Source organism: Ictalurus furcatus, chromosome 2 (genome assembly GCF_023375685.1).
Source record: "Ictalurus furcatus strain D&B chromosome 2, Billie_1.0, whole genome shotgun sequence".
NCBI classification, from domain to species: Eukaryota; Metazoa; Chordata; class Actinopteri; order Siluriformes; family Ictaluridae; genus Ictalurus; species Ictalurus furcatus.
Window position 1 is genome coordinate 7403779 of NC_071256.1, and position 22718 is coordinate 7426496.

The window sequence follows — 22718 nt, forward strand, 5'->3', positions numbered from 1 at the left end:
ACATTTTGTATGCGTTTACACACACCAGTACACAGCATGTCCCCGAACCCACCACACTAGCCGCTCGCCTCCTGGTGCTTGCTTGCCGCTAATACCTCTTTCTCCTTCGCTGATAATCCAGATTTCCTTTCTTTTCATTAGGCTCTCATTATAGGCCATCACTGGATAATATAAAGGAGGAAAATGTCAAATGAGGACGTCTGGCATGTTTTGTGATGAGGGAGCTCTTTCAAGAAATAACCATTCACATTATTTCTCTCGCTGAAACGGGTCGATAAGTGCATGTCTGACTAGATCTTGTGAGATTTTTGCGGTGTTGTTGTTGTTGTTAAACTGGCGGCCCAACATGATCTTTGCAGGAAGATAGCCGAGGTAAGATTAAAGGTGGCTTTCGGTGAGGTCGATGGGTTTTTTCTCAAACGCCACACGTTTACAAGAATAAGTTATAAACAAGCTTACACGTGTATATAGATGATGATGACACCCTCAGGCATTCACACAATTCATTCACTATGAAGAAATGTACAGATTGTTATTTATCTTTTTAAAGACTAACGATTGACCAAGTACTAGAGAACAGATTTGAAAGAAAATAATTAAAAAAAAGAAGCCTCTAAACTGAATATGCATAAGGAGCATCTCTCAGAAACCATGTCCTGCCAAGGTCCTGCCTTTCACATCTCGGTCCTGCCGTTCACATTTCCTTTGTCAGTTTTGGGCCTCTTGAACTTTCTTTGCAAATTCAAATCCTCTTCTCTTTCAGTGATGTTCAGATGTTATGTTTCTCCTAAAATGACAAAACAATCATGTTCTCATCTCTTCTGTAGAATATGACTTTATGAGTTGTTAAAGTTGCATGTGAGTGATATTGATATAGAAAAGAGGTTGTTTTATGTCTAATGTACCTAAAGCTAGAACCATTATTTGAAAGGGAGACCCTCGGATGTAGGTCCTGAACCAGTTGTTAAATGGTCCCATACTTCAATCCATTGATCCATGGTGAAATTGTTCAGTGACGTTCATCTGCTCTGATCCATTTTCTCTTTACTTATTTCGATCTATCTTTTCCAGTGGACCAGGCCGACCCATACGCCCATGTTGCGGCGCTTCACTTTGATCAGATGCTGCAGCGGTTTGGTTCTCCGATCATTATCCTCAACCTTGTTAAGGTGCGCAAACTTTCCAAATAGATACATTTTCACTTTTATTATTGCACTCATACCTGCTCGTGTGTGCTTTCTTCGGTTCTTCTGTTTAATTCCTATTCCTGTTACTCCTCTTTTGTTGATGGTCTATATAGAACCAATTGAAGTGCTGTACATTTCTCTTCCATTAGTGGGCTATTTTTGGTGAGGAGTAATTGAGTCACACAGACACTCGTGCGTATTTAGGATCAGCCTGTCAGGCAGTGATATTCAAACAGACGTTTGCACTTTGGTGTCAAACTACTTCCTGGATTTGTCATATCTCACTTTGTAACTTACAAGGGTGAGGGAACAAAGGTATAATTGCTGCTGTCCATACACACACATGTTCACATGCTGGCCATGTGCCACTGATGAGTATGCCCGGTGGACACACTCTTTTTTTCTTGTAATTGCCTGATGCATAAAAAAGCTCATAGAAAGCATGTGGGCCTTTAGAAATTAGTGTGTGTGTGTGTGTGTGTTTAAAATGAAAGCATGTGGCCAAAAATGGAACATGCATCTTATCTTTTCTCGTGTTTGTAAAAATTCTATGTGCGTGTTAGTAGTTCAGTAGAACATGTGTTGGCCCTGAGCCTATATACGTGCTGGGGAGTCACATGGATCTCCGTAGGTCGTCTCGTGAGCGGCGGGAAAGATCTCTATGGTGTGATTGTTAGATGATGCTGTGGTGGAGAGCTGTTTGTCTTCCACAGTGTACTATATATTAGGCTTTTAGGCCCCTATCTGTATCTCTATTTTGTTTAGTGCTTAAAGTGTTTACATCTGTTTTTGTATTCAGATTTAAACCACAAGTAGGTGTGGCCTAGACTGAAAGGGTTTTTAATTATTATCATTTTTTATTAAATACATGAACCGTATCAGTCTTCTATGGAAAACAGGGATGGGAGTGCTGGGGAAAAAAAGGAAGTCATTTTCATTCACAAATGATAACAAAAAATAGCAATTTGTAGAACATCCATCCATCCGGCGTACCCGGAGGAAACCCCTGAAGCACAGGGAGAACATGCAAACTCTGCACACACAGGGCAGAGGCCGGATTCGAACCACTAAGCCACCGTTCCTTCTCCCCCTCCACCCAATTTGCAGAACATTACTTTATTCAACTCCTGAAACTGACACCCTGTGGAACCTTCTGGAAAGCTTTCTATCTTCTGAGTAACATAGATACACGCCAATGTTGTTTACCATGCAAAGACTTGGGGGACAAAAAAAGAAGAAAAAAGCATATTCTTTTTCCTATGCGAGAACATTTCAAGTAATTTTGTGTGGTTTTGGAGTTGGGAGTTTGCGCGAATCTGGCAACCTTACACTCACAGCTTCAAATGGAAGTAAAAGCCTCTTGCGCTCACACAACATTTTTTGATATAATAAAACTGGATTTCTGGTGTGTTAGAATGCTTCATAATCCATTTTATCATGCTGATATTATGTCATTGAAATTACGCAGAAGCGAGAGAAGAGGAAACATGAAAAAATCCTAAGTGAGGAGCTCTACCCAGCCATCATCAACCTCAATCAGTTCCTCCCCCCAGAGCACTGCATCGATTACATCGCCTGGGACATGGCTCGTTACACCAAGAGGTGTGTTGTTCCTTTATTTTAGCTCTGCAACTGTGTGTGGGGTTTAGACGAGAGAATATTCATGCAAGTACAGTTGAATTTGGATACCATTTGGACAAAATGAAAAATAATAATATTAAACAAATAAACAAAGTGTTCAGTGTATGGTTTTGCAGATGTTGCTTTATCACAATATAAAAGAAAATCAGGTAAAATAATACTGTTTATTTTTCACTATATTTTGGATTGCAGGACACGGCGATATATCATTTTTAATGCCTTGGACATCGTAAATCGTAATCTTCACATTATACGTTTTCTTCACCCTTTCAAACCATTGGGGAAACTTTTTCACTCGACTGTATATTTTTAAATGTTTTATTGTAATGTTTGCTTACTGTGATTATTCCTTTGTGTTGTTCTTTATTCTGTGAGTAACGTTCTCCTCTCCACATGCAGTAAACTTTGTAACGTGTTGGACCGGTTGAGTATGATTGCTGAGAATGTAGTAAAGAGGACCGGCTTCTTTGTCAACCGATCTGATTTCCACTGTCACATGTTACGGCCTGATGATAGGTAGGGACAAGAAACGCCTAAATCCATGCACTGTAGTTTTATTCCTCTGTATTTTTGTGTTCTCGGTAAGGTTTTGATCAAATTGCGGATGATGTAAAATATCTGAAAGAAAGGTGTTATTTATTTGTTTTTACCTTCTTTGACCGCCTTATAGCTAGAGAAAAGACATTTATTACGAATGCATAATGTGGTTCACAGCACCAAGGCCACAGGTCTCTTAAGAGCTTTGAAAGTGACATATGAAAGAGAATGGAATATAAAAGAGAGTACTAGGCTTTCACCATGCACATTATGACCCAGTTTCTGAATAGCACTGCTTAACTTAAGTCATTTTAACTGACAATATAATGTAAAATTATATTATGTCTGTAATTGAATATAATGTATTTCATATAACGTGTATATTTCCTTTAACAATTGCTGTGCGTCTAATTTGTTGAGTGGATTAGCAAAATTAGTATTATTAAAAGCATATTATTTCCTCTGTGCACAGATGGGGTGATTTGGGAGGACTGGTTATTGCTCAGGGTAGAATACAGGTACGTTAGTAAACTGAAGTTTACATGCACACAGGTCTTAATTGTGTACCATGAATTGAACAGGCATCTCTATATATGATCTATTATATGATCTGAGTAAAGCTACAAATGTATCAAGTAGTTGTCTGTATACAGTACCCTCCACTAATATTGGCACCCTTGGCAAATATGAGCAAAGAAGGCTGTGCAAATTTGTCTTTATTCTTTAACCGTTTGATATTTCGTTTAAAAAAAAATCACAAAAATGCTCTCATGGATATCAAACAATTGCAAACACAACACAGGTTTTTTAAAAATGTTTGTTAAATATAGGTTTGCAACAATTAATGGCACCCCTATGAATTCATATGAGAAAAATATATTTGAAATATATTGCCATAGATATTTTCCTTTTTTTTAATATACATATTATTTTACCCATTGTCATTCATAACAATGGGTAAGACCAAGGAATATAGCTGTGATGTGCAGCAAAAGGTTGTTGAACTTCACAAAATGGGAAGTGGCTATAAGAAAATAGCACAAGCATTGAACCATTTCCACCATCAGGGTAATAATTAAGAAGTTCCAGTCAACTGGAAATGTTATGAATCGACCTGGAATTGGACGTGTGTCTATATCGTCGCAACACACCGTGAAGAGGATGGTTCCAAAGGAGTGACCAAAAAATCTCCAAGGATCACAGCTGGAGAACTGCAGAAGTTAGTTGTGTCTTGGGATCAGAAAGTCTCCTAAACTACAATCCGAAGTCACCTACATCACCACAAGTTGTTTGGAAGGGTTTCAAGAAAAACGCCTCTACTCTCATTCAAAAACAAACTCAAGCATCTTCAGTTTGCCAGACACTACTGGAACTTCAAATGGGATCGGGTTCTATGGTCAGAAACCAAATATAGAGCTTTTTGGCAATAAACACCAGAGGTGGTTTTGGTGCACACAGAGAGGTAGCTATATGGAAAAGTACCTCATGCCCACGGTTAAATATGGAGATGGCTCTTTAATGTTTTAGGGCTGTTTTTCTGCAGAGGACCTGGACATTTTGTTAGGATACATGGCATCATGGAATCTATCAAATATCAACAGATATTAAATGAAAATCTGACTGTCTCTGCCAGAAAGCTTAAAATGGGCCGTGGTTGGATCTTCCAGCAGGACAATGATCCAAAACATGCATCAAAATCAACACAAAAATGGTTTACTGACCACAAAATCAAGGTCCTGCCATGGCCATCCCAGTCCCCTGACCTGAAACCCATAGAAAACCTGTGGGGTGAACTGAAGAGGAGAGTCCAACAGCATGAACCTCGAAATCTGAAGGATCTGGAGAGATTCTGTATGGAGGAATGATCTCAGATCCCTTACCATGTATTCTCCAACCTCATCAGGCATTACAGGAGAAGACTCAGAGCTGTTATCTTGGCAAAGAGAGGTAGCACAAAGTATTGACTAAAAGGGTGTCAATAATTATTTCACTCCTATATTTAACAACGCTTTTTTTTTGTGATAAACCTGTGTTTGATATCCATGAGAGCAGATTATTTTTTTATGAATTTTTAAAATAAAAGATCATAAGGTTAAACAATAAGAACTATTTTTCACAACCTTTTTTGCTCATATTTTCCAAGGGTGCCAATATTGGTGGAGGGCACTGTATTTTAGCTAAAATGTTTGCACAGTGTATGTTTATTCAGTTCCTTATAAAGGAAAGAAATGTCTTTGCAGACTGGAGTTTTGAGGACTAATTGTGTGGACTGCTTGGATCGCACTAACACCGCCCAGTTCATGGTGGGAAAATGTGCTCTGGCCTATCAGCTCTATGCCCTCGGGTTGATTGACAAACTAAAGCTACAGTTTGACACTGACTGCGTCAGGTAAAATCTTAGGCCAGGTCTTTTTTTTCCCCAATTTAGATATATTCATTAGCAACTTGTGACCATAAAGTAGTGGCGCACTAATGAAAAGGTTGTTCCAAGCATGAGATGTTAAATTGACACTCATTTAATAAATTTGTTTTTTGAACTATTTTAATGATTATATTCAAAGGTAAAGTTATAGTGCATGTTAAACCATGGAAATAGGGTGTTACTTTATGTACATCAGTGGTCAACGACCCTGTTCCTTCCTGCAGGTTTCATCTCTAACCAAAATCTAACACACCTGTTTTAGTTGATCAAGAGCTTCTTAAGGCCATGATTAGATGGTCAGGTGGGCATGATTATGGTCTTTAGGAAGGTACTGTAGATCTCCAGGTACAGGGTTGGTGACCTCTGTTATACATATTTGTAATGTAATATCAGTGGGACAAAAATGGCATCCCATATACATTGTACAGACAATTTATGACATGTTGAGGTGCAGTTCATGACAATCTATAAAAGGTTTGTTGAGTATATGTAGAGTATCCAAATTTCTTATATTTCCACAAGCGAGTCTATGGCAGCCCACACAACGCTTTGTATGCTGTTTATGAAATTTGACACATTCTTAACTTAACTTATCTGTCAGGTGCCACCAATAGGGAAAATTTGGACGTGCGTTTGTACTCTTCAACACAACGTTGTAGAAACATGATTCCTCTTATTCTTTGGGTAATGCCAAGTGTAACATATGTCACGATGTTAACTTTCACCATATTGGATTTTTAAACATTTTGAATTTTTTCTTCTGAACTACTTTCTTGGATGTATGTTATGTGAGATGGTTCATAGCACGCAAATAAATTTGAAGGCAAAAACGATAAACAGTTAACAGCTTGACGCATTGCCATCAAATTTTGTATGTTTTCTTTGGGGAAAGTGCTGAAGTCCCAATGGTTTCTTGTCTTCCTCCATAGCTAAGGGGTTTGGCCAAAAGTGCTTTGCCCCTTAATCGCTGCTTGCGGCCACAGTATAGTATAGGTTCAGGAATCAAAGTAATGAAAATAAAGGACATAAATGGCATAATTAATAATAGTTTTGGGGAATGATGTGAAGTGTCTGAGTGTATATGGTAGGCTGAGATAAATTTAGTTTGAATTTGGTGAACAGGTTGTTTGAGGAGCTGTATGAAGATCATGGGGACACGCTGTCGCTGCAGTACGGTGGCTCACAGCTAGTTCACAGAGTCAAGACCTACCGCAAGATTGCGCCATGGACACAACACTCCAAAGACATCATGCAGACATTGTCTCGTTACTACAGCAATGCTTTCTCAGGTACCACAAGAAAATACTTGCACAATTCTACAATTCATGTATTAAAGCCTTGTCACTGAGCTAATGGATGATTTAGAAGCCATAATACATAATGTTCAGTCCATAAGCATATATAGATGGTTCTCTTTGTCAAGCAATCACTGGTTATTATTAAAAAGGTATATACTATTATATATTATTAAACCAGTGGAGTGTTATTGTTTTACATGTAGCATGAACAATCAGCTGATTGCTGTGGACTTACATTTTTCACTCTCATTAATTATTCATACAGAATATATTATTCATCCAGGCTACTTTGCAATATATGAGCTAATAAAATTAGGCATGAAAGCAGTGATACAGTTTTCCCCCTTTAAAAAATAATAATAAAAGGAATCTGTTGTTATGATAAGAGAGGTTTCTGACAGATACTAAATATGCTATGCTTGGAAGAATTACCATACTGCTGGCACACTGAGCTATCTGATATTAACCAACACTTCCTGGAAGCGCAGTCCCCGTCCACCATCTCACATGCTCTTGCAAGTGGGCATTATACAATCGATTTAAAAAAATGATTATATTAAAAAAATAATGTTATGTTTTTTTTATTATTATTATTATTTTTTTTTTATTGCTGTTTAGTGTGCATTACTTCAGGTCCAGAGTTTTCACAATTGTAGCTGCCAGCAAACAGTTCAGCACAGCTTATATTATTACACCCTCCTCTACTCTCCTTAAACATGAAATGATTGAAATGCTGGTTTTCCTAGGTGTTTTTTTTTTTTTTGGTCTTTTGCGATGAAATTGTTTATTACATTTTTTTTTAATCGAGAGCAGTGAAAAATCAATATTGCCCAAGTCTAATACACACAAAACAGATGAAATACGTGTTACATAAATGTCTTACAAAGGTTTTGCATCAGTAAGGGAAGTGTTACAAAGAGTTCATTATTACCTAAAATCATTAGTCAGGACCTTTTTATAAACATTATTATGAATAAAACTGAATTTTGAGTCACAGCATTAGACAGTTCTAATTGTCCCTGCTTTATTGGACCTACTCAATTGTTGGTGGGTAATATTCTGCCTAATCTGACTGGCCCTCTTAAATATGGCCTCTTGTGATTATTGTGCGCCATTCTTGTTTCCCATGGAAACAAACCCATGTCTGTTCTCCATGGTTACAGAGCTCTTTGGAACTCCTTAAACCCCCATATTAAAATACAGCTTTGCCCTTCAGCCCAATCAAGAAAGTAATAAGAGTTCTCACCAAGCAACAATTTGTCATGTCAGTCTTCCGGTTTGTCTATGGAGACACGGTAGTTTAATGCAGATCTCATTTCCTCAGGTTTATACCTCATTTTGTAAGCACAAAATGCCACAGCATATGGCATCAAGTAATAATATAATAAGTAATAATGGTTTTAGTGCGTTTCAGCTCCTTTTTTTGTGGGAATCATTGATTATTTGCAGCTCCAACCCCAGACGTAAGCTGCAAAGCAGATAGCACCATGTGGTCTGAGATGTACGACGGTAGCGGAAGAAAGGGAAAGATGGCTGTATGACAGAGATATTTATTGCAAATATTGCATCATACATCATACATTATTTCGCTAGTTCTGGCTATTTTGCAGACCGTGCTAATTTCAAAAAGACCATGCTAATTTTGAAAAATTTCAAAAATTGTAAAAAGGGCTTTGGATATAAAATCTGCACAGTCATAAAATAATTCCCCCTCTTATGTAATTAGAGGATAGAAGAAAATAACATAACTGAGATGAGTCAGTTTCTTTCCCCTCCAAGTCCCAATTAGCGCACATGGTTAAGTTTTTATGAATATGAGACCGGTTAAAATGAAACATTAGGAGAATTGTCCTCGGAGAGCAGCAAATAATTGTTTATTATTATTTCAAATAGTGTTAGTGTGATTTTTTTTTTCTCCAAGTCTATTCATAAACTAGAAATTAGCATCGTTTCAGAGAAAAAGTATTCACAACTATTTGCTCTCACAATTCCAATGGCCGTTATTTAAATTAAATACGTAATGATGGCAACAGACAGCTAGAAATATGTTCATGTCTTGCTGTGAGCCCATGTGGCAGCCCACATCAGGTAAACAGGTTTTGAACCCAACAAAAACAACAACAAAAAACAATAGTAAACCTAATATATTGTACGTGTCTAACCACCCAGACTACCTTGTCTGTCTTCTGTCATTGTAACCGGAGCATCTTCACCTACTTTCTTCTCATTACTTTTTTTCCAAATGTGCGATTGGCTGCTAATTCTCCCCATTTTCCCTTCATACGCAACCTTACTTGCTTTTCTCTTCTCCTAAAGAGTGTGGAGTATGGCATCCCTATTTTTACCACTGAGTCACCTTATTCAGGCAGAATTATTTTATGACTGTGCAGATTTCATATCCAAAGTCCTTTTGAAATCGAAATTAGCACGGTCTGCAAAATAGCCAGAAGTAGCGAAATAACGTATGACGTATGTTGCAATATTTGCAATAAATATCTCTGTCATACAGCCATCTTTCCCTTTCTTCCGCTACCGTCGTACATGTCAGACCACATGTACAACACGTGGTGCAATCTGCTTTGCAGCTTACATCTGTGGTTGGAGCTGCAAATAACCCAACCTCCAAAGCTAGCAATAGCCTTCTTTCATTTGATATCTGATCTGCTTTAGTGAGTGTATGTCCTACACATTTTTCTGAGCATTTCTCTACTGAGGCGCTGTGGAACATCATGGTATCTGCTGCCTTTGAGTTGGCTTTCCCATTATCCCCACGTGGCTGAGTATTTCCTCAGTGATATCTCCTTTGAGTATTGTTCATTTCCCATCATATAGCTGATCAGTGAGCATGTGACTACATGTTGAATGCATGCTTGAATGATTTAACCCTTGCCATACCAGATACTGGAGTTTCCCTTCAAGTAATGAGTTACTGAGGGGTTAACCAAACCATGCTGCATGACTCCAAGACTCGCAGATGTGCAGCCAGTTTCTGAATACCCTGGAAGCTGAAGACTGGCACAACAGAACATATAACTTTGGTCTCAGCAAACTATATGAATGGCTTTAGCTTATAGTTGCCACTGACAGGCTGAAAACTAGTCATGGCAACTACTTTTAAACTAGTGGTGAGATCAGATGTGGAATCAGATGCTATACAACCCACAGCACCAAATTCCTGTTTCCGTGTTCCAATGCCCACAAAGGTTCCACCTCACCTTGCACATGCAGTAGGCAGGGAGAGTCTTGCCCTCATGCCCCTAGCAGGGCCCTAGAGTGCCCCTGGTCCATCTCATGGGCCGGACCCAAAATAATTTGCTCCATCACTACCATTAAAAATCCCTGCAGAATATTCCCATGACAGGCATCTTTACAGTTGAAAACGTCACCTACTGAGCAATTACTACATCCTGGCCCCACTGATGCCAGACCCCAACAAAGCTGTTGGGCAGTGTTCTAGCTTGAGACATGATTAAAGGTAGACCAAGTCAAACAAGGATTCTACTAACATAATTTTGTGTTCAGAAGATTATAGATTTGAGTGAGTGAACAGGTTCCTAAAGACACTCTCTTTCTGTATGCTAAGGTCATGCAACCATAGGACTGGTTCACACTGGTGGATCAGCATAATGTTTCATGTCACTATTGCCCGGACACACTGATCCTTTTTTATGGTTTAATCACATTCTATACTTCAGCCTCTGGCATAACAGCAGTATTTCTAGAAGCTGCATTCACTTAGACTGATAGCCACCCTTTCACCCCAACATTTGACAGACAGAGGTTGTACTCCTGTACATGCTGTGCTAGTATTTGCTGGAACTTCATACCTTTCAGAAGTGGGTTATCAGTTGGACACCAAGAATCACAAGCCTCTGGCATAAAATCAGAACACATCAACCAGCTGGAATTGAAGGGAGTCCCTCTTTCCACCAATGTTCTTTCAGACAGCAGTTACGCCAACCATCAGGGCACTGTGAACCCAAGCATCTCTCCACACCTTGCATGGAATGTCCTCAGGTGGGCCTATCTATGGCCAGCCTTACAGAGGACAACTCATCATGGGAAAGAACATGCTGGTCCACAACTGGCCTCACCATCCACTATACTAATATCTAGTGATGCTAAAATATAAAATGTTTTTTCATGCTTGTTCAATGAACCATAAACAATTATTGCACATGCACCTGTGGAACAGTCCTTAAGACACGAACAGTTTACAGGCGGTAGGCAATTAAGGTCACAGTTACAATAACTTAGGACACTATAGAGACCTTTCTACTGATTCTGAAAAACACCAGAAGAAAGATGCCTAGGGTTCCTGCTCTCCTGCGTGAACATGCCATAGGCCTGCTGCAGGGCGGCATGAGGACTGCAGATGTGGCCAGAGCAATAAACTGCAATGTCTGTAATGTAAGACGCCTAAGACAGTGCTACAGGGAGACAGGAAGGACAGCTGATCGTCCTTGCAGTGGAAAATTACATGTAACCGTGTGTCCCCCCAGACGTGATTGTGAACTTCAAATGCCTTGGTGGAAGAGTGGAGTAACATCTCACAGCAAGAACTGACCAATCTGGTGCAGTCCATGAGGATGAGATGTACTGTAGTACTTAAAGCAGCTGCTGGCCACCAGATATTAACTGTTACTTTTAATATAGACCCCCCCCCCCTTTGTTCAGGGACTCATTATTCCATTTCTGTTCATCAAATGTCTGTGAAACTTGTTCAGTTTATGTCTCAGTTGTTGAATGTTTTTATGTTAATACAAATATTTACACACGTTAAGAAATTTGCTGGAAATAAAAGCAGTTGAACGTGAGAGGACGATTCTTTTCTTGCTGAGTATATTTTCCCCACTGATTCTTCCACATTGTGGCAACCCAAAGGCTACATCCAGTCCATTTTCCAATTCCCAAAATAGTACCTTTCTACTTCTCAGGTACTGCTAGACATTGAGAAGTCCCCATACACGCTAAAGGTCTTTCTTTCTTTCATCCTTGCGTCCTTTCACGTTTTGTCAGAATGCTAAACATGAAGGATAGAATGAGTTACGGGTTCATGAAGTGCTTCAGGTCCAAAATAGATCTTTGCTATTAAGCTAATAGCACTGTGCTAAATACAAGACATCTGTGCTTGAGGGCTTTGACTGTTAGGACGATGTTTGTCTTGTTCAGTCTGAATGTATTCAGGTGGAATTTAAATGGATCTTACTAAATGAGCAACACAGATTGAGTGTATGCAGTTCACCGTATGTCATTTTAATGAGCTTGTATACAATGCCATCTTCAGAAAATTTGTCGTCCTTTTTTCACAGTCATGAGCAATGATAGATGACTGTTGTGTTGTGAGGTTGTGCAGCCTACTCAGTCAGACTGCTTTGCACCTTGCACGTTTTATCCCCCCAGCATGTGATATATCATGTATGGACAGAAACACATGTCTGTTCACTTGCGTCAGTACATATCCATCTGACCAGCGCTGGTGCTTGAGACAATGTGCACGTTCATGACTATGGCTGTGCATGTGCACACGTGTTCATGTATTTAGCATTGATTATTATCTCAACTTTATTGAATATACAAGATGCTGGAGTTGCCTTGAGGGATTAGAGCTATAAAGAGAGGGAGATACGTGAAACAAGGAAATTATTTGCTGTCATGCACCCTAATTACAGCCTGAAGCAGTTAGCACTGCATGGGGCTGTACAGAGAAATGACAGGGATAGAAAGCATGAGAAATGTCCACAATGATGGACTGTCTTCCATATCCATTGGTGCACTATTATTAAAGCCTTAATCTTATATTATATTATATCTTTATTATCGTCATGTCTCTGTTTTTCTCTCCATCCCTCCACCTCTTATACACCCTATTCCTTCTGTCTCCAAGATGCTGACAGACAGGACTCCATAAACCTCTTTCTCCAGGTGTACCAGCCTTCAGAGTCCAAACCGCACTTGTGGGAACTGCCTACTGACTTTTACCTCCACCAGAGCAACACCATGGCTCTGCCCCAAGAGAGACGCAGGTGTGTGTGTGTGTGTGTGTGTGTGTGTGTGTGTTAGTTAATGTCAGACATGTTTAAGCAAGTGTATGCAGTCAATTCCAAAAATATTGCCACCCTTCTTGGAGTTGTTCTCTTAAATAGTGCAGTTTTGGGACTGAGGGATTTTCATTTGTTTCATTACTTGACCCTATGCAGGTTAACAACAGTTCGTCTCGATTGTTTAAAAAGCATATATTTTTGTTTGTGCATTTGTGGACTGTACTATACGTAAGCGTTTTATTCATAGAAGAGACATTTTATTACAGATGCCCCTCTGCGAAATAACACTTGATGACAGAACTGATAATTGATAGATCAGGTTCTGTCACATGCTTTATTTATTTTTATGTATTTGTTTGTTTGTTTATTTATTTATTTATTTTAACAGGCTATACTGTCAAAAAGTGGTGGGATGGGGTGACCCTTCGAGGTGTGGCCCAGGGCTAAAACCCTGCTAGGGCCCTGCATTGACTTAATGTAGCCCTGCTTAAGGGACAGATTTTTAAGTTGTCTTTCTGTTTGTTGAAGTTGTGTGTAAATCTTTCTTTGTAGGACTTATTTTGTAAAATCAAATTTCGGCCTATACTCAAGATGGTGCCAATAATTCCAGCGGATGAAGTGGTGTAAAAAGTTTCACACTATCGTACGACAGCTACCAGCTGAGGAGGCTGAAGGCTAACATGTACTTCCTCTGAAACACATAAAACAGGGTGACGTAACGCACCATGTGGAAAACGCTATCTGCCGCCTTCTGCGTACATGAGCTCACTGATTGTTCATGATTGCCTAGTGTCGCTATGAATGGCAAGAGCGCGAGTATGCTCAGAGAGAACGGCCATGGATGGCTGTGGTGCCATCAGGATTGAAACTCGCAGTCTATCGATAATAGGGTGGATGTTTTTCTTTTTTTGCTGATTCTGTAATTTTTTTTATACAGGGGGAATATTTTTTTAAAAAATTCATCCCCCCCTGTGTTTTTTCCGCCATTTTTTGGGAGGGCTTGTTAGTGCACAGTAGTAGAGAGGTAGTAGAATTCTAGGGCTTAACATACTGACCCACTTTTATTTCTCCAAGCTTAAGCTGTGCTTGACTGTGTAGTCCATTTTTATTTAAGAGTGTGCTTGGCGTAGCCTTAGTGGTGCACAGAAAATCTTATTGATTAAGCCTCATATATATAAAATTATATAGGTCAGCTTTTACTAAGAAAAAAAAGGGAATGGGAGGAATGTAACCTATTTCTCATGTAACATGTTGTGTGCTGACATGATTACTGCAAATTCAGATAAATTTAATAAAAGCCTTTTTTTGTTCAGTAACAGCAGGGCCAGAGTGAAGGGTGGTGACAAATGAAAGGAAAAACTGATGGCTGTGTTATGCTGTAGGATGCGTTTTTCTGGCACGGTTTGGATCCACCTGTCCGCTTAGATAAAAGGGTCACTGCAAAACAGTACAAAGTTTTTCTGACTGATGAAACCGTTCTCCCATGGTGGGTGTGTTCTCTTCCAGAATGACCCTGCCCCCATCCACAGGGCATGTTGGCTCACTGAATGAGCGTTTGATGAGTATAAAAATGATGTAAGTCCTGTGCTATGACCTTTCCAGTCACCAGATTTGAACTCAATAGATCATCTGTTTGACATTTTGGAGCGATGGAGTGTTAAAACAGTGATCTCTTGCACTACCATGAAAACACAAACACTGAGTGAATATCTTTTGGAAGAATGGTGTTCATTGCTCCAGGACACTTCCACAAATTGTATTGAAGCTGTTCTGGTGGCTCATGGTGGCTTTACTAAACATTTTACTGGGACACATTGTTGGCTTTTCTGTGGGGACCGTGTTATAATATTAAAATCATTCCCTGAAATGACCCAGGCTGTGAATTACTCACATGCAAATTAGGAAAATCTTTTATTGTGTCTTTGTTTCATTCACACAGTTATACTTACTGGTGGGCAGACGGTGTATTGTCCTACCTTCCTGTACCTTATGATGAAGGTATTTTACTTCTTCCTTTTTTTTTTTTATTTTTATACTTTATGTAGTTAAAAAGTTAGTGTTAATCGCATAATTTATAGTAGCTGCCCATCTGACACATGTAATGGTAAAATAAAAATGTTAAACTACTGAACATCTCTATATGCTCTATATATCTTACGTTAGACTTAATAATAACAATAATGACAGTAATAATGATGATGTATACTAGAAAAACAAGGAGCCAGACTTACTGACAAAGAATGGGAGTAGTAGTAATGGGGGGGGGGGGGGGGCTAATGTTTTAGGTCCAATAACAACAATTTAACCAATTGATTTCATTTATAAATGCATGAAATAACACTATAACTGATTTAAATGCTCTATGATGTTAAGCTCTTTTGCAATTTTGTTAACCCATTACAAGAAAGAATTTGTGAACCTGTTGGATTGATCTGTATTTCTGCTCTAATTGCTTATATAGTAAAACACGGTGCAAACTTCACCCAAGTTATAATATCACAGTTCTGTTTTCTGGGTTTTATTTGTGTGTTTATAATGTTTTTTTTTTTTTTTCAGAAAAATATAGTGTATTGTAATTTTCTTCTGTGAAACATTTGTTCAGTCCCCTGTGAGAAGAACAGGAAGAAGGTGGTGGTGAAACGAGTGAATCGGTACGATGAGAGCACAGACATGTACACAGAGTTCTTCAAGCCTTATGAACTCACCTCTTTTGATGATACATTCTGTATTGCCATGACCAACTCGGCAAGGTCAGTTCAGTTAACGGAACCTTTATTTCCTTTATGCTGTATGTTCTGTGAAAATGGCAACCAATTTTTTTTTGTTTTGTTTTAGGGAGTTTATGCCAAAGAGTGTTGGCCTGGATCCTAGCCCTTTCACTGTGCGTAAACCAGAAGAGACCGGCAAATCGGTGCTGGGGTGAGCATGTACTTTACTTCTAAAAAGTGATGCATCAACGAAAGATGGTGAGGAAAAAATCAGTATGAAAATAAAATGCAGACATTAATTGGTTCTGTGTGCCTTGGGCTCTAGAATATATACCAACTAATTAAGATGGCAGAGTTGGAGGAAGGATTTCGATTAATACGCCATCATTAAAATGGTGACGGAAAGTTTATAAAACCAGCCTTGGATTAAAAGAAACACTGAGCATTTTGGTATGACTTTGGAGTCATACCAAAATGCTATAATTCTCAAATATGATCCTGAAATCAGATTCAGTTCAGAATCAGTGTCAGCGTTAAAGACCAAACTTACACCAAGCTTAGACCGAGAATACTAGAAATCATCTATTGCCCTGGGGGAACAGGGGCTTAGTGGTTGGCACGTTTGCTTCACACCTCCAGGGTTGGGGGTTCAGTTCCCACCTCCGCCCTGTGTGCGTGGAATTTGAATGTTTTCCCGTGCCTCAGAGGTTTCTTCTGTGTTCTCCGGTTTCCTCCACCAGTCCAAAGTTGTAGGCTGAAGTTCTCATCTCTAAATTGTCCGTAGTGAAGGAGTGTGTGTGCGATTTTGCCCAGTGATGGGTTGGCATCTTGTCCCCCGCCTTGTGCCCCGAGTCCCCTGATTTACTTGTGGTATGATCAATTGATCAATCAGTTGCTGAAAACATTGGGGAAGTGGTGGCTCAACGCTTAAGGCGGTTATGGCACTGCCAAGCTGCCATCATTGGGCCCTTGAGCTAGCCTCTCTGCTCCATGGGACACTGTATCATGGCTGACCTTGTGCTCTGACCCTTGCTTCCTAACAAGCGGGGAAATGAGAACAAAGAATTTCACTGTGCTGTAATGTATATGTGACAAAATAAAGGCTTCTTCTTACATTTACCGCATTTGGCAGTCGGCCTTATCCAGAGTGACTTAGATTTTATCTCATTTATACAACTGAGCAGTTGAGAGTTAAGGGACTTGCTCAAGGGCCCAACAGTGGCAACTTGGCAGTGCTGGGATTTGAACTCACAACCTTCCTTTCAGTAGGCCAACATCTAAAGCACTGAGCTACGAGCAGTTGGCTGTATCATTGCTTTTTAGATATGAGGCATCACAGACTTTGAAATTAAAATTCAAAGTGATTTGTAACTTCAGAGTACACTGCTATGCTGTTATCACTTCCTCTGTGTTTTTCAAGGCTTAATGAGTAATATAGCTCCAAATACATTTGAGTGTAAGCAATACAATTTTAAACAGGAAGGTAAATATTCCCTCGTCGCTTCTAGTACTGTACGTCTTCAATAATGTGTGATCTGAGGAAGTGCACATGTACTTAAACAGCTTATATAGACAGTTTGTGACAGAAACAAATGATAGTTAGTGTCTTTATGATAAATTGATCGAATTGATAATATCCTGGCATAAATGAACAGTACGTGCGAGATCAGATTATTGCGTGGATCAGACTATTACCTGTGTTTTATATTTGAGTCATTTGATACACATGTTAACAGTGCCGTTTGAAGACAGAAAAAAAGCCCACTCATCTTGACTTGACATGAACACTTACTGGTTTTGTTTTGATTGTCTCTTAACACCTGTTAGTGTCATTTATTATCCACTTACTGTGTCACACAAATACATACACACAAAACACAGTCAGTACCAGGAAACCAAGGAAAAAATACCACACACACACACACACACACACACACACACAAAAACATACACAGGAGGTGCTCTACTCATGTTTTGAAGTGTGTGAATATTTAACCTGGCTTGTTTTTCATGTCTGAAACAGTAGCACATGGTCTCTTCTCATTGTCAACTCTAGGATCACTGACTCACGCACTAAGTGGGACAGCATGTCAGATTATCTTACACTAACACTAATAATCAAATATTCATTTGTTAAATTAATGACCGTAATATACAAATTCGAGTACTTTTGAGAGCACATTAGTTATGCATGCGTCATTGAGAATTTTTTTTATTAGTCTTTCAACACTGAATGCCATTCAACATGGCACTTTTCTTCCCCTCCATAGTAATAAATCTAGTAAGGAGGAGGCTGTGCTGCAGCGTAAGACAGCAGCTAGCGCTCCTCCTCCACCCAGCGAAGAGCAGATCTCCAGCAGCTCTGAGGATGACTCTGAGGAAGATCGCGAGGACGAGGCCACTGCTTCTCAGCGCTACACGCCAATCAAGCTCGCCGAATCCAGAGACAACGTCCACGCTCAAGAGGTAACGTTCAACTTCCCCTTGTTCGCCAGTTACTCTATATGAACGAGTGTCACTCGGTGAGCAACTACACACCTCCTCCTCGGAGAGTGTCAGTGAACCAGCCTTAATTTCTCTCTAAGCTTTGTCTCTGTTTCCATGGAAGCCGTTTCACTTACACCTCCTGCATTCCCTCTGTATTATCACTCTCTATCCATCTCTCACTCTCTGTGGTGTTTTTATGCACTGAATTTCTAAACTTAATTGCAGATTTAAATGTCTGAGTAAATAAATGCCATATCTAGTAGTCTCTCTCTCTCTCTCTCTCTCTCTCTCTCTCTCTCTCTCTCTCTCAATTCTACTAAACACTGATATTCAGCTTACAACCCCCAACTTGCCTTTCCTAACCTCCTGAGAATGGTATTATGTATTTGTACTACATACACTCACTGGCCACTTTAATAGGAACACTTATACGTCTTTTCACTCATGCAATTATCCAATCAGAGAGAGGAAATAGGTCAGAGCTGACCGGAAAGGGTCCTTTAAACTCAAATAAACACTCCCAACAACCGTGTTGAGCAGAAAAGCATCTCAGAATGCACAACATGTCAAGCCTGGACCACATCAGGTTCCATTCCTGTCAGCCAAGAGCTGGAGTCTGAGGGTACAGTGGGCACAGAATCACCAAATCTGAGGTGAAGGTGAAGGTTTTGCTTTTCAGTGTAGCACATTTTCCACATGTCAGTAGCAGTGGCATATTATCTTCTCTATAGACATTGTCACAAAGCAAATTTAGAACTCCGGACGAAGATGAAAGTGCTCTCCGCTGAAGCTAAATTGCAGTTCTTGGGGAAAACACTTCACTTCGTTAACACTCCATTAGACATAGTAGAGCTTTGGTTGAACGCTTGAATTAACACACGTTAGTGGTTGAACGAATGGATGACAGCATAAATTGTTTGACTTACTGTACAATGTTACCATCGCGCAAAGAGACCAGCAGACATGCCTTCTCTTTCTGCCTGTGTTTCTCTTTTTCACTTTCTCTCTGCGAGTGCACATCCCACACGGGTGACTCAAGCTTTTTTGTCATGTTGCCATAACAACAAGGTTGTCTGGCTGTATATTTGTTTTCATGGAAGGACAGAGAAGAAAGAACAAGGATTTCTTATACATCATATACTAATTAATTGTTTTCTGTTTCTGTACCTCTCATCTTGTGTTCCTCTTGGTGTTGTGCTGTGTTAAATTCTTTTTTATGGTTATTACTCGTTACAAAAATCTTAGTTTGACTGATTTGTAGATCCGTTTGTGTTCTCTATCTTTTTCCCACCAACACACCAGCTTTAGAGTGCACCCAGTGTGTGGGCACGTGTCTGGGGTTTTTTTCGTCAGCTTTCCAGCATGTGAGTGTTCGGTTGGATTCTCAATCTCAGGGCTTTGTTCTTACAGCTCACGGACTAGGAATTGATGACACACTCATTAGAGTCTCCACAGTGTACCTGAACCCACTCAACCTCCCTCTCCGCCTTTCATTACGACACATTTATATCAAGTACAATTACTGCACCTGATACAGCTCATCTGCAAGACTTCGTTCACAAAATGCCACATGTACATGATTTACTGGAAAGGGATTGAGGGAGTGCAGTGCCAGGCATGCTCTCAGACTCATAAACCACTCAGTGTTTTGTTTCAGTGGATAATCGCCTCTCAATACTGTAGATTTATACCTAAGAACTGCTGCTGAAATCATAAAGACTGTCGTGTGCTCATTAAAGTTTTCATAAAATGTAGAGTTATGTTTCAGTTTGAGTGCAAACGTTCGCAAAATAAATAACGCTGCAATCCATTGTACTGAGAACTCGCAAAAATACATCTGACACGGAAAAGTGCAGTGGAATAGTCAGCCAGAACTTAGGCAACGTCTACTCGTTTACACAGTAAACAGAATTCTCTTTGTGTGATTTCCTACTTGATTAAACTTAATTTAACTTGATGTGTAGCTTTCCTTTATATGTAACTTAGTTTTAACAGCTTCGTGAGTTTAGATTCCGCTGATTACCGTACAATTTTACATTTCTCTGCACTAATCTCACAGACATCATTCATGTGGATCTTATTAATATGTTTTTCAAATTCAGAGATTATGCATGCAAATATGAACTTGCTCTGGACAGCCACGGTTTTTCTGAGCCAAAGCACTTTTCAGAACGCTTTTAGAATGGAACCCTGGAATATCAACATGAAATTTTTTGAGTCCGGGTACAACCGATTGCAGCATAAATTCATAAAATATTTATTTTAGCCAGTATGATACAGTGGGGGAAATGGGTATTGAAGGCGTCAACATATTTTTCAGTAATGTTTCCAATGAGGCTATTCACATGAAATTTTCACCAGACTTTGGTATTAACTCAAGAAACCCACGCATAGAAAGAAATCCAAACATTAAAGTCCATAAATGAACTTGTGTGTAATAAAGAGGAATGACACAGGAAAAAAGTATTGGACTGAAATGTATTTAATACTTAGTGGAGAAGGCTTTGTTTTTAATGACAGCTTCAAGACACTTCCTGTATGAAGAAATTAATGGTCGCCGTATTCAGGTGTGATTTTGGCCCATTCTTCTAAACATATTGTCTTTAAATCTTGTTCAATTGGATTCGAGTCAGGTGATTGACTGGGCCATTCTAACACCTTGATTTTTTCTTTGAAACCAATTGAGAGTTTCCTTTACTGTATGCTTTGGATCGTTGTCCTGCCGGAAGCTCCACCCACGTCTCTTCTTCATCATCCTGGTGGATGGCAGCAGATTCTTCTCAAGAATCTCTCAGTAAAGGGCTCCATTCATCGTTCCTTCAATTATATGAAGTCTGCCAGTACCATGCGATGAAAAACAGCCCCACACCATGATGCTTCCACCTCCAAACTTCACTGTTGGTGTCGTGTTTTTTGGGTGATGTGTAGTGCCATTTCTTCTCCAAACATGGTGTATAGTATGAAATTTTACTCTTGCTTGACCAGACTACACTCTCCCAGTATTTCCTAGGCTTGTCTAAATGAGTTGTAGCAAACTTTAAACGAGCTTCGACATGCCTTTTCTATATTAATGGAGTCTTGCGTGGTGAGCGTGAGCAGTGGAGTGCATTGCCTATTGTTTTCTCTGTGACGGTGGCACCTGCTGCGTCCAAGTGTTTCTGGAGCTCTTTCCGAGTGGTCCTTGGCTCTTGGGCTACTCTTCTGACTATTCTTCTGACTCCCTGATCAGAAATCTTGTGAGGAGCTCCTGTGCGTGGCCGGTTGATGACGGAGTGATGTTGCTTCCACTTGTGGGTAATGGCCCCAATGGTGCTTACTGGAGGATTCGGAAGTTTTGAAATACATCTGTATGTGATTCCATCAATATGTTTTGTAAACAGTTCTGTTAAGTTTTAGAGCTTTGTTTTGATTTGCACAAATAATACCAATTGTGTATAATTGTGTACCTTATACCAATGTTAAGGTATTAATGTTGAAAAAAAACATCAAAATGGTATCAGTTCAAAAGTTTGCATGTCCCTTTCTGGCTGTAATGTACAGTAATTATTGTCTAGGAACTATACCTCCAACCTCTTTGCATATTTTCTGAGCAGCTTTGGACCCTTTTAGTTGTAGTATTCACCCATAATTTTTTTTTTTAATACATCTGCAATAACTGACAGTTATTGGCAGTCAGGAAAAGTTGGATAAAAAAGTTGATGAAAAGATTTATTTGTGGTAAATTTGCTTATTCTCACATAGAAAAATCTGGTCTTTAAAGTAGATTTTGAAGAAAATCTCATCTGTCTGTCTATCTGTCTGCCTGTCTGTCTATTTATTCATTTATTCATTCTATCTATTCACCCATCCATCTATCCATCCATCCATCCATCATCCCATCCATCCATCCATCCATTGTCCCATCCATCCATTGTCCCATCCGTCCATCATCCCGTCCATCATCACACCCATCCATCCATCCATCCATCAAGCCATCTACCCCTAGAAGCTCTTATAAACAAAATACATATAATTGGTGCATTTCACCATTTAAATTTTTACTTTTTTAAGTTACCTGAGTGTTTATAAACTCTTAAGCAGTCATTCATGCCTTTCGGTTTCACTCGGGTATAAATATGTAATTAATTTGTTCATTCATTAGCATGTGGAGTATTACAGAACACAGACATGACATGCATGATGAGAGTCATAAATCAGTCAAAAATGCCCCTATCCACAGTTAACATAATAATTATGAAGTCTAAAACAACTGGAGCGGTAATAAACCTGCGTGGGCAAGGACACAAATATATTTCACCCAATACACAGTAAGGACACAAAGACATTTTTTCCATTGCTCTTTTAACCCATATTAACCATGTGGGCCAAAAGCTCTGGAGCTGGCTGCATCTATC

At 39.4% G+C, this 22718-nt stretch overlaps 1 protein-coding gene across 1 annotated transcript in view; it reads left to right on the forward strand.

Annotated features, from left to right (window-relative positions):
• fig4a (FIG4 phosphoinositide 5-phosphatase a) overlaps positions 1–22718 on the forward strand; it is a 57167-nt gene that overhangs the window by 21949 nt on the left and 12500 nt on the right. Inside the window, exons 11-21 of the mRNA XM_053646185.1 lie at positions 1072–1169; positions 2656–2789; positions 3228–3344; positions 3838–3883; positions 5606–5754; positions 6910–7076; positions 12973–13111; positions 15069–15127; positions 15732–15879; positions 15965–16048; positions 18108–18303. Of these exons, the coding sequence (XP_053502160.1) occupies positions 1072–1169; positions 2656–2789; positions 3228–3344; positions 3838–3883; positions 5606–5754; positions 6910–7076; positions 12973–13111; positions 15069–15127; positions 15732–15879; positions 15965–16048; positions 18108–18303 (1337 nt within the window). The remainder of the gene's footprint in view (positions 1–1071; positions 1170–2655; positions 2790–3227; positions 3345–3837; positions 3884–5605; positions 5755–6909; positions 7077–12972; positions 13112–15068; positions 15128–15731; positions 15880–15964; positions 16049–18107; positions 18304–22718) is intronic.